This window comes from Lactuca virosa, chromosome 9, assembly GCF_052849685.1.
Source record: "Lactuca virosa cultivar CGN04683 chromosome 9, Lactuca_virosa_CGN04683_v6, whole genome shotgun sequence".
NCBI classification, from domain to species: domain Eukaryota; kingdom Viridiplantae; phylum Streptophyta; class Magnoliopsida; order Asterales; family Asteraceae; genus Lactuca; species Lactuca virosa.
The window spans coordinates 70014635-70027060 of NC_136434.1; the positions used below are offsets into that span (position 1 = coordinate 70014635).

The 12426-nt window shown below is 39.3% G+C and overlaps 1 protein-coding gene across 1 annotated transcript; it reads right to left on the minus strand.

Moving 5' to 3' along the window:
* Window positions 1-9525: 9525 nt before the first annotated feature.
* On the minus strand, window positions 9526-12206 carry LOC145136591 (hypothetical protein At1g04090-like). Its single transcript, XM_079070705.1, has 2 exons — window positions 11947-12206; window positions 9526-11302 (listed from the first exon to the last, which is right to left on the minus strand). The coding sequence occupies exons 1-2, from the start codon at window positions 12056-12058 to the stop codon at window positions 9753-9755; spliced, it is 1662 nt and encodes a 553-aa protein (XP_078926831.1). The 5' UTR covers window positions 12059-12206; the 3' UTR covers window positions 9526-9752.
* Window positions 12207-12426: the final 220 nt, after the last annotated feature.

The following is a 12426-nucleotide window of genomic DNA, read 5'->3' on the forward strand; positions in this document are numbered from 1 at the left end:
CTGTTAGTTCTAAACTGTGTGCATAACAGCTTGGAAGCATTGGTGGGCCTTGTGCTACCAGATGACAAGAAATTAAGATTGAACAAGTTCAATCCATGTAAGGCTGAATTTGTTACTAACCTTGTCTTGTGATTATGGTTTTGACAAATTCATATGGATAGGAACTCATACACCATAAAATCTAAGTGTCATAAGGTTTCTCTCCGATTCATGAAAATGATGGTGAGGAAATGCTTTCACTAAGAAGATTTTAAGTAGATAGCAATTGTGATGTTTGCATTCTCAAAGTCGTTAGTGGAGCGTGTGTGGTTAACCGGCACACTAACATGGACTTGTGAGAAATGGCAAAGGTCTAAACAATTAAGACTATGATTACGGCATCCCTTTTTATAGTTCTGGAAATTGTTTAGACACACATGTGAGCTATCTAAGAAAGGGTGTACGAATCTAAATTTCAGAAGTCCAGCTGATTTCTGGAAATATGTCAGAGCTAGTGGGAGCATAAGTGTTATGCTGATAATCATCATGTTAGTGGGAGCATGATTATTATGTTTAGTGTTGCAAGTTAACAATGTTAATTATAGAAAAACAAAAGTTTCAATTCGTAAAGTTGTAGGGGTTGAAAAAGTTGTTTTGCTATAATTAAGGGAGAGGAAATTATACTTCATTTCAATTCTAAAAGCTTAGATTGAGTTTTTAATCATCTTTAGTCAAGGATATATATATGAATTTTATGTTGGAATGGTTCAACATAAGGAAATTCTATATATATTGCGTTCTCAAATTCGATTATGATTACGGCATCCCTCTTCATAGTCGATTTTTGAAAACATGGCAAATAAAAAATATTGTAGCAAAAGACTGATCTAGTATCAGGTCTTTATGTGAGACATCATGAATCGTGTCCCATATGCTTCGGATATAGGATCGGTCACATGTGCTATAATATTTATCCGTTCTAAATTTTTCAAAATGCTTAGAGCATTTAGAGGGAAAAAGGAATAGAACCGGATATGACTAAAATGATTAAGCAATTGTCGAGGACTATCTAAGGCTCACCAAAGATTGGTTGCTCAGGGACAGTTGGAAGTATAGTGTTAAATTTTGGAAGGACCATATGGATATATTCTGAAAAGAGGTAGCTCTTGTTCAGATATGATAATCAAAATAGGAATATGGAAATTTTCCATATTGGGAGTTGGATATTAAGAATCTATGATAAAGTTAGAAACTTTTATGCAAGAAGGATGTTCAAAGCAATGTACTTTGAATATGAGAGTTCGTTTCCATAGAGTTGATCTCCTTTGGAATCCTCTGTAATGACTGATGACAAGGTTTTGGTGACCTTGTGCATAATCATTACGAGAGGATCAGTGCATATAAGTTTAAAATCTAACAGATTTTTGGTAAATGGTAGGAATTAGGAATTCTTACATTTACAATAAGGATTTGGGATTGTTAAATGAGCATCATTGGAATCATGTTCAATTGATCTATTTCACAAAGTAAAGATCATAGACAAACATAGTGTGCATACTTGGAGTATGGCATAACTATTGTTTAGAAAAACAAAGTGTACATGCTAGGAGCATGGGACGACTGTTGTTTTTGTTCAAGTATTAAGTTGATTATTTGAAACATTATACAATGAATAATGTGTAATCAATATGGTGATAAATAAAAGGTGGTTTTATTTATATTCAAAAGGGTTCTGAGACCATATTGGATTCGATTATTATTGTGTTTCACTTTGCATGTTTTGACTTCCATAATAACTAGGTTATTCTTTCCGAATGATTAAGTTATTCAAACCATCCACAGTCGGTCATATGTTGGAAGTAGATATGAATCAAGACTGTCATGAGTTGGTTGTAGAAGTCTAAGATGTCGGACATGGCTACAACACTAATGAGTGTTCATAAGTTATGAGTATTGGATTCAACCCACGCTCACTTGCATCACTTCATGGAATTTATCTCGAGTGATCGTGAGACGGTAATATCATATAAGTCTTCAAACCTAGAGATATGAGTTGTTACCTATGAGTTGATTGTGCATTGATTGCACGTAAACGCATCAGTAACTTGATGTTATAAAACGTGCCTTTGTGTATAATTCAACAAGTAGTAGAAACAAGTATATGAGTCGAAGTTCTGTTCCTTCTAGTCCTTGGAGGATTAGAAGCGATATCTGGGCCCCTTGATGATTTTGTTTTGACCTATGTACCGGGCCCGGTCAGAACCTAATTGATGTGTTCAATTTAGTTCTTTGTCAAACAAATCGCAAAATCGGGAAACAAACTACTGGACAATAAGTACGACGTTGTTCCATGTATTTGTCCGGCTGATATCAAGAGAACAGAGGATTATATGATCACTTATCTAAAATGGTGCTTCATAGTTCAACAGAGTTTTCGAGAGCTACGATTGCTGGTTGGTTCCTGAAGTAACATACGCAAATACATTTATTAGACTTATCCAAGTGGGAGACTGTTGGATAAGGTGTCTAAGTCCATAACTTATTTGGTATATACTTGACCCGACCCGGCATGGTCCATTTGGGTTGCACTTCACCCAAACTGTTTATGGATAATTTTATGAGAATTGTATACTTACGATTTATTAATATATTATAAGTTATAATATATTAATATAAAGTCATGTTATTTAATTAGTTTTAATCTTGAATTAATTATGAATTGATTTAGTGATTAAAAGGAAGACTAATTAAATCATGGGCTATTGTATTTATATGGTGTGGGCTAATGCTCATTTGTTAATGGGCTAAGCTTATATGGAAGTCCATGGATGATCCATGGAGCTTTTAACCCATGGATCCTTGGAAGAGGAAAAGACATGGGTTATTAGGGTTTCACCCTAACCATGCACACTATATAAACAAGCTTATGTTGCATGAAAAACACACTAGTGTGTGTGTGTAAGTGTGGTGGCCAAAATCAAGAGTTAGTATACTCTCTCATACATTTTCCAAGTTTGTGGTGATTTGTGATTTCCATTTGAGGCATTCACATTATTGGTGCTTGGCTCTCAAACTCCAAGGAATCAACAATCAACAAAAGGTATGTAATTCATCTAGTCCTTTTATGTTTAAAAGTACCCCATGCCATGCTAGATAGGTTATAAACCTTGGAAAATAATATTTTGCATGTACCTTAGACAAACATAGATCCAAGGTTTATTAGGGTTGCATGTACACTTAGGAAGTGTTAGAATGCTCAAAACCCAACAAATAGGAGTCAAATCGATCGGGAAGGATACTCCAAAGATCTCCACAACGCAACCCTGATAAACCGAAGAAGCAGAAACCCCGTGTTCGTTGGCGATAGAAACTCGCAACGGACACTCCAACTCCCTTATGGGAAAAGAAAACTCCCTATTAAAAGACCGAGAAATAAAGGACCGACTCACACCCGAGTCAAACAACACTAAAGCAGGCAAGGAGTTCACTAGAAATGTACCTACCAAAGGTACAAACAAATGAGCATAAAACAAACATAATCAATAAGATAAGGGATAGAAACATACCAGTCACAACATCTGGTGATGTCCTGGCCTCCTCGGCAGTGAGCTGGAAAGCGCGACCTCGAGCCCTCGGGGGCTCCGCCTTCCCGTGGCGCCCATCCGTGATCCTCAAAGTAGCTGGCGCGGGGGCCTGCACTGGCTTGGCGGCGAGCAACGAACAATTGACCTTCACATGGCCAACCTGATCACAATGATAGCAAATCCTCGTAGTCTGGACCGGGGATAACTGGGGACAATCCCTCGCATAGTGCCCCTCCCCGCCATACTTGTGGCATACTCCTCCTGATCGACATACCCCGTCATGAACCATTATACACTTCCTACATGTGCGGCCTCGCTGACCCCCATACCTAGAATCAGCGGCTTTGAACCTCTTTGGCGCCGGTTGCGACTGTGTCGGGGCCAGCCTCTTCTCTCTCGTCTGCAGATCAATCTCAATCTCACGCCGCTTGGCGGCCTCCTGCATCTCTAATAATGGACTGTAGTGCTGAGTAGAAACAAACTGCCTGAACTCTGTCTTGAGCATGCTCAAGTAACGGGTCATCTGAGCCTGCTCAGATGCAGCAAACTCAGGGCAAAACATAGCCCTCTCCGTGAACATCTTGGTGATCTTTGTCGCCGTCTCAGAACCTTGTCTCAAATCCAGATACTCTTGCGCTAACCTCTCCCGCTCCACCAACGGAATATATCGGGAGCAGAACATCTCAGAAAACTGCTCCCATGTCACAGTAGCCCTCTGCTCAATAGAATAAGAACTAGTAGCGAGCCTCCACCAATCCTTCGCTCCGGACCTCAGAAGGTTCAGAGCGCATCTGACCTTCTGGTCAGTAGGGCATGAGCAAGTGAAGAAACATCCCTCCACATCAGATAGCCACCTCATGGCTATGATCGGGTCCTGGACACCATCGAAAGTCGGGGGATTCGTATTATCGAAGTCCCGATACTGAAAGACCCGCCCTGTCCCAACATCTACAGCTGCCACGGCTGTGGAGGTTACATCAGCAGCCGTCTCAGCAATGGCTGCATAGCGATCATCAAAGAACTCCATCATCGCGGTCTTGATAGACCCGAACATCTCCGAAATCTGACCCCGTACAATAGCAACCACCTCCTCGTGAATGATCTCCCTGACGCGGTCTTCTGACAATACCGACTCACCCTGTCTGCCAGCTCCTGATCCTGACTCGGATCCGATCTCAACTCGTCTCATAGTCACCATACTAAAAATACACTAGGAAGACATCAGATAAATCACATATCATAGCGGGGAACCAACTCCCAAAGAAGCCCTAGGGGTTGTGACTTCCTTGCTACGTATACAGGTCATGTGCTTTCAGTAGTACGGGCCCATACTACCTTCCACACCTACTCGTATTTGTCTCAAGGATCATTACAACGCCCTAACAATACTCATAAGCAAAGACGAACACTCAATCCTCACTCCCTAGAGGAAAGGCTAAACATCTCACAACTGGCCGGCTGACCCCACACGACTCAACCATGAAACTTCCACCAACCCTGCAACACTTGTGTATGCTAGCCATACATAACACTAGACCCTATAGACTTTCGAATATTTGATCCTACCCTAAGCCCTTCATCAAACAAGAACAAGAAATAAGGCCAAACCAAACATTCTCTGGCTATAAGATCGTAGTTATATACAACCATGATGCATACACTAAGCAACTACAGTAATGATGTCAATTCCATAAAAGAAAGGTCATAGGCTATCAGGCATCATATAATCAGGCAATTCTATCATGCAATTCCTGAAGATCCCTAGCCTATCACTAGCATGCTGTTCTAACATATCACAATATCAAATAACAGTATGGTATTTTGGGGTCTACTTACTGGCTCCGGCTGATCGTACACATCGCATCCTCCTTGATTATTTTGAAAACCGTTTGAAAATCATTTTTTTTAATCTTTTCCTTAGTTTGAGACTGGATTCACACGAGTGTTCCTCCAATTCGCTCAAACCAAGGCTCTGATACCAACTTGTAACATTCGAAAAATTCTTGAAAATTTTAAACTTTTTAAACAACCACAAAACCATCATTTATTACAATTTGTTTTCAAAATAAGTTTCACATCAAAGTTTTCCCAGAAATCATAACACAAAACACGAGGAGGTGCACGATCAAGCCTTCTCCTTCTTGCGATCATCTGAGGTACCTGAAACATAATCCAAAACTGTAAGCCAAAAGCTTAGTGAGTCTTCCCCAAAATACCAACACATCACGAAACTAGAATAATACAGCAAACAACATGCATACAGAGCCTTCAGTCTGACTGGAACGCCTCACCGGCCTATAGTCCATCTGGTACACTCATAGAACCTTCAGTATGACTGGTACGCCGCCTCGAGCCTTTAACCTATCTGGAACGTTCTTCGGGCCTTCGGCCTGACTGGTACGCCCCACTGGCCTTCAGGCTATTCGGGATGCCCTGGGTCTGTTGGCCTTCAGCATAAAGCAGGACCGCCTCAACCTAACCACACATAACATGTCGACATATACATAACTCATAAACATATAATCAATCAACAGACAAGCACATGCAGATCTTCCAGATTACTAAGCATAGCATCATCCTATCTACCAGAGTATACTTCCAACATATCACAACAATACTCAACCATGCAATAATCCGGAAAACAATCCAAAAGGGCGGGCCTTGGTGCCTTCGACCCAACAAGTACAGTGAGGAAGACTCACCTCACAAGTAGTTGAACTGATAAGCTCTAACTCTGAAGCTCAGCTCCCGACTCAAATGTGATGGTCCAAAAGAGTGCCAAACTGAAGATGAGAGCTTAGGTTGTTAGATCCTTGCCTCCTTCTCTCAATCTTCTTCTTTTGCTCCAATATGCCACACTAACTCACAATATGAGATGGAATAAAGATTAGGGTTCACAAAGCCGATAATAGGGTTTGGAGGCTGATAAAAGATCAACCTCAAGGACTTAAGGAGGTTATATAGGGTGCAAACCCTAAAATTTAGGGTTTCTCATCCAGCCGCCAACTCGTCGAGTTTTTCCTTACCAACTCGTCGAGTTAGTCCAAAAAGATGTGCAGCCCAAAACCTTCCAACACGTCGAATTGAGGCCATCAACTCGCCGAGTTCCAAGGAAAACTTGCTTAATAAAGAATAAATCTCATACCTGGAAACCGGGATGTTACACCTTATATCTCCAGAATCCTTGTCACATATACTATAACTTTTGTTAAGATTATTTTTCATAAATAATCTTCTATCAAAAAGTCATTTTTAACGTTTATTATATCTTAATTGACTAGCCCGAATCTGCAAGTGTTACATCTATTTTATTAACTCTTATATCCTAACATACATAGATATATATATTGTAACACATAATATAGTGAGATAACTCACCTGGATAATGACTCTAAAGATTGACAGCTATCTGGACTTTACTGGCAATTCGGCTGACGGGTAACACGTTGAACGAGTATTAACCTATAATACTTTAACCTATCAACTTCTATGATGATCTGGTAATGAAAGCTAGATCTTTCACTAATCCAAATGAATACCGAGAGTTCTATCAAATAAGGATCAGACAGGCCGGACAATTGGGAGGCAGGACCATTTCAACATATAACTTTTCTGAATTCCAACAACCAAGCCAATGTGACCATTCTAGACACATTTCCCGTAAGTAGATCAATCAGCATTATATCTGGAATTACTAATAAATCTTAATTATAGGTTCATAATAACGACTATGACTATAATTAAAAGTTACACTTGAATAAAATAAGTGTAGCTTAACTTACAGAGTATTCTGATGAAAACCGGGAATTATGTGGGTAGAACTCTGATACGGGAGCTTTTATTCACCGGATATCTAACACCGCAGGGCTTCTAGGGATCTCAGGGCTTCGCCGAAGACTAAAACTAAGGGAAATCTAGAGCTAAAGCAGCAAGAAATTCAAGAGAGAGTAATTGAAAAGGTATGGGAATGGACTAAGTTCGCAGGGTATTTATAGGGGAAATTTTGCATGTGCACCGTGCACTTGGTCGAACATGATGATGTTGCTCCAACAATCGCGTGACTCGTCACAGATAACGGGTGGAGTGTCGGTGTGTGTCACGTACTCTGTCGTTGCAAGTGAGCGTGCGCGAGGATTTTCTGTTTCTTCAAAAATTCATATTTTCTTCATACGAGCTCCATTTTCGACGCGTTTTATATCTACGCGTAGCTATCGACGAGATCTACAACTTTCATTTAGACTCCGACGGCTAATTCTCACTTTATTTTAAAGCTATATTTTTAACAAACTTAAACTGTTAAAGCCCGTATAAAAATTATAACTCTCTCATATGAATTTCGTTATCGACTGTCTTTATATCAACGAAATCATATGGACGAGATCTTCAAGTCTCGTTTAGATTTTTTTCCTAACAATCAACCAATCTCTACTTCGGTTTCTGAGTCGTATATTGTTGCACTGAAACTTCTAAAAAATCATAACTTCCTCTCACGAAGTCAGATTTGGACGTTCTCTATACGGACGCTTTCGGTTTTGCGATTACTACGACTTTCGTTAAGACTATCTAGCCTAAATAGTCCTCTATCAAAAACGTCTATTTACGTGACCGGTCGATTATATTGTAAGGCGAAAAATGGGATGGTACATAAGAATAGAGATTGTCTTAAGTGTAAGACATGCATCTTACCCTAAGTAGTAGGGGTAAGCATGGGTCGATTTTTGGTCAAAAATCGAAAAACATCGGTTTCTAAGAATTTGAAACGAAACCCAAACCCAAACTGTTGGGTTTGGTTTATTGGTTTTTGGTTTTTGACTCGGTTTTCTGGGATCTGTTTTGGTTTTATGAGTTAAACCAAATCTCAAGCCATTTCTTAAACCACATCAAGTCCTCACTTATATAAAGCTGAAGCTAGCTTATATTTTCATCCCTCAAGCGATGTGGGGCTCAAGGTTATAGCTCAATAAAGCATGAGATAATATAGGAGAGGATATGTGGTTTAGTTTCAATCCATAGGCGATGTGGATGGCTTTTAAATAGCTGCCAAAATAGCAGGAACGAAATGTAGGCAACACGTTTTAAACTTGCAACCTCAAGGATAACATCCCAACGTCTTAAGCACCTGACTTTTCTATTTGTGTTTAAAACCCATGGAACACGTATATAATTCACAGAATACATATGTTCATAAAATTCGGTTTGGTTTGGTTTTTCTTGGTTTTTATATTTCCTATAACCGAAAACCAAACCCAATATTTCAGTTTTTGAAAAACTTAAATCAAAATTGTCTGCTTTCTATTTTGGTTTCGGATTTGTCGGTTTTTAAGTTTTCAGGTTCGGTTTTGCTCACCCCTGCTAAATAAGATTAATTATATGCATTGTGTTAATTATATACACTATGTTAATTATAAAATATAGTTAAACTAGAGTTAATTATATATGTTTTATAATTAAAGCAGTTGTTAATTACAAAAATGTTATTTGATTCATTGGTAAAATAAGTAAAATTTTCAACAATAATTTTTTTTGGAACGGTGGCCATATATGTGGGTAACACTACTAAACGTCTTTTAGATAAAACCGTAACTTTACAAACTTAACGATCTTGCGAGTTTTCAATTTAGGAAAACATAAGAAAATTATGACAAAAGATATTAAAAAAAAAGTGAAATCAAGAAGTTGAATGGAAATTATAGTCTATAAAATATAACCGAAAAACTATATAAAACCATAAAAACTCAAAAAAATTATAGGTTTTTCTTATCAATATCCCTTCAAAAGAATGCCTCATGCTCGAGTCTCTAGAAACGTATTTGACAGACGTTTTGTTGACTGGATTGTGCATGTACAACTAGTGATGTATAACATATATTTAAAATCTACTTGTCATTCAAAGTTTACAACATTATATTATGAATTTACCCACAAATTAAATTGCTGAACATATAGCAATACACATATGCAATAAGTAAATCATCAGGTTCATATATACAGTTAAATAAGATAAAAATAACAAAAATGTCTATTTTACAACAATATATCATTATCGTCCATAATCAACTATTGTTGCATTGTACCACACATTCATGCAAACACAATTCAATTCATGGAGATAAACACACCCTCACTCTCCAAGCATTAACCATTGTACACAAACATACAACCATCAATGCATGTAACCACGTGTCGCGTCTAACATCTTTCATCTCCATACCAGTTGTCCTTCTCCTTAGGCCCTGTGGGCCCTTCTTCCCCATAAAGTTCCATCGGAAAAAAATCAATCAGCGTCTCCACCGTCAACCGGATGAAAAACGGAAGGTGACGTATAATCTTCTCAAGCTCCGACCGCCCATCATACAACACCGTCGGCCCCCATTCCCTCATATACTGTAACCAATCTGGCTCCTCCACAACGCCGCCAAGGTACTCCGCCGCTATAATCTGATACTTTTTGCTCGAATCAATAAACCAATCACTCTTGTCAACGTCATTCTTCACTCCGATCCCAAGCTTCGTGGATCCCTGAATATATGTCCCGGCGTTCGGAAAACTCGCATGCCCGCATTTCGAAGAGTAAACAATCGGTTTATTCCCCTCGATGAACTCCAGCTCACTAGCGTCAACCCATTCGCCGCCGCTATGCTCGGAAAAGTACACGCTCCCAAGTTCGCCGTCGAAGTTGCTTATCCGGAGGGTATAATGCTCCCAATCGCCGACATGTTCGCCGACCTTATTCATCTCGATGTTCAAATTCAACAGCTCGATTGTAAAAGTAACCGGCCCATTAAACGGGCAAAAAATCCACATCGCGATATCAGTAAAAGTCCCACCTAAAGCAGGTTTCACATGAACGTAAAGCTCTGCACTTTCGAGATTCCCGTTTTTGACAAAGGTATCGTCGTTTTCATCCTCCGGCAAATCTAACCAGAACTCACCGTCGTTCTTCCCGCCTTGAGGCAAGTTTGACCCTCCGCTATCGATTGATCTCCCGTCAGATTTCCCTTTTTTGAACAGAAGTGCACCGTTTTCAAAGAACCACGGCACCGATGACGGCAGATATAGCTCGTCGGGATGGAAGTAAACAGTAGGGCCATAGTGGTCAATGAGCGCCTTGACTTGATCCAAATTCGGCATCCCTTCAAGCTTCGGATCCATGTTTCTCAAACAACAGATGTTTATATCGTCATTGTTAACCGAATCCGTGCTACAGAAAAACGTTCCGACTGTAACACCTTTACAGAACATCCCTGTTTTGATCGCTTTCGTGTTCCAAACTCGAAGATCAGAAGAGCTCCCAAGTATGACATCATCGATTAAGCAATCCTCAGTAAGATCGTCTCGAACGCATCGGACTTCTTCAAGATCGGGCTCATCTTCATCAATGGTGACCACGAATCCCAAAGCTCGATAACCTTCGGGAGGAACCGGTTTCCACACGTAAACAGAATTTGAACTCCAGATAAGGTCGTAACCAAGAGGCGATTTTAGTGGAGGAAATTCGGCGTCTGTTACTGCTGTATTTTGGGTATCTCGAGCAACAATAACATGGCCTCGAAGTTGTTTATCGGTTAGTTGACAGTGGTAACCGAAGGTGAAGAATCCTTCGGGGATTGACACCGGTTTATAGAATGTGACGCCGGTTTTTGATTTCTTGGGGGTGTAACTCGCTATAAACTCAAAATCTTTCACTATTGCGACTTCCAATTCTCCTAGGCTTATTCTTCCAGTAGCAAAACCTTGACCTTCAATCCATCACATTAAGAACATGAGTATTTTACTTTGTTAGATCGAGAATTTTTAGATTTCGATATTGCTTCAAAATCTTCCAAGAAACTAAATTTCCGGTTGACTTTCAAATTCACCAATTTTGACCAAGTTCATGAACTTGATACTTATCCCTAATAACAGCAACGCCGAAACTAGTTGAAGAGATAGTTTATTAAGAATATAACATATACAGCAAATTCGGATAAAAAGTTTGCAATTTTGACTTTTGATTTTTGAATTGAAACAGCTTCAAATCCATATGAAGTTTTCAAATCTTTGATAAATTTTTGGTACTTAATACACATGTGTGGTATAGAAAAGTCAAAGTCAAATACGGTCAGCATAAATTTCAATTCAACTGGATCCAATTAAATTAGATCCATGAAAAGATTTCTTTGATCACCTTCAAACTCACCCAGACCGAAATTGGCAATCTTAACTCAAATTAATCAAGTCAAACGCACATAGAACGGAAGTATGATTAATGAAAACTGTCACATGGAAGGAAAGTATATGATAGATGATCATAAAAACACCATCAATAATTTCGGCCAAAATCAACCAAGAACACAAAAATCAAAAAAACAATCAAGGAAGGAAGATGGGTCTTAGACGATACCTTCGGGCCATTGGGGAAGCGGTGAAGGAAGACAGAAGGGTTTCGTTTCTTCCGGCAATAGAGGGTAGAATTCACCGTCTTTGTCGCCGCAACAACACTCAAATCCAAACATCGTTGTCTTATTAAACCTCCGATTTACCGATTGGGAATCGGAAAAACTCAAATTCGTCGATAGATGAACTCAATTTTGGGGAAGAAAGAGAGAGGATCAGAGCAAAAACGGAGACCCCCTTTTCCTCTCTCTCTCTCTCTCTCTAGAAGTCGAAGAGAACGGTGTTAATCAGAGTTGGAAGATTGAGTGAGACAACGGCAACTCAACGAGAGAGAGAGAGCGTATATAAATTTACTTTATCGGTTTGGAAGTTTGGTGCGACGGGTCTTCTTAATATTTTAGCTTTTGCCATACATTACTTCCTATTTTAACGTGAAAATATTCCTATAAATCTTTTTCGGGTGTTTCAACTTTGACTTTGAGGCTAT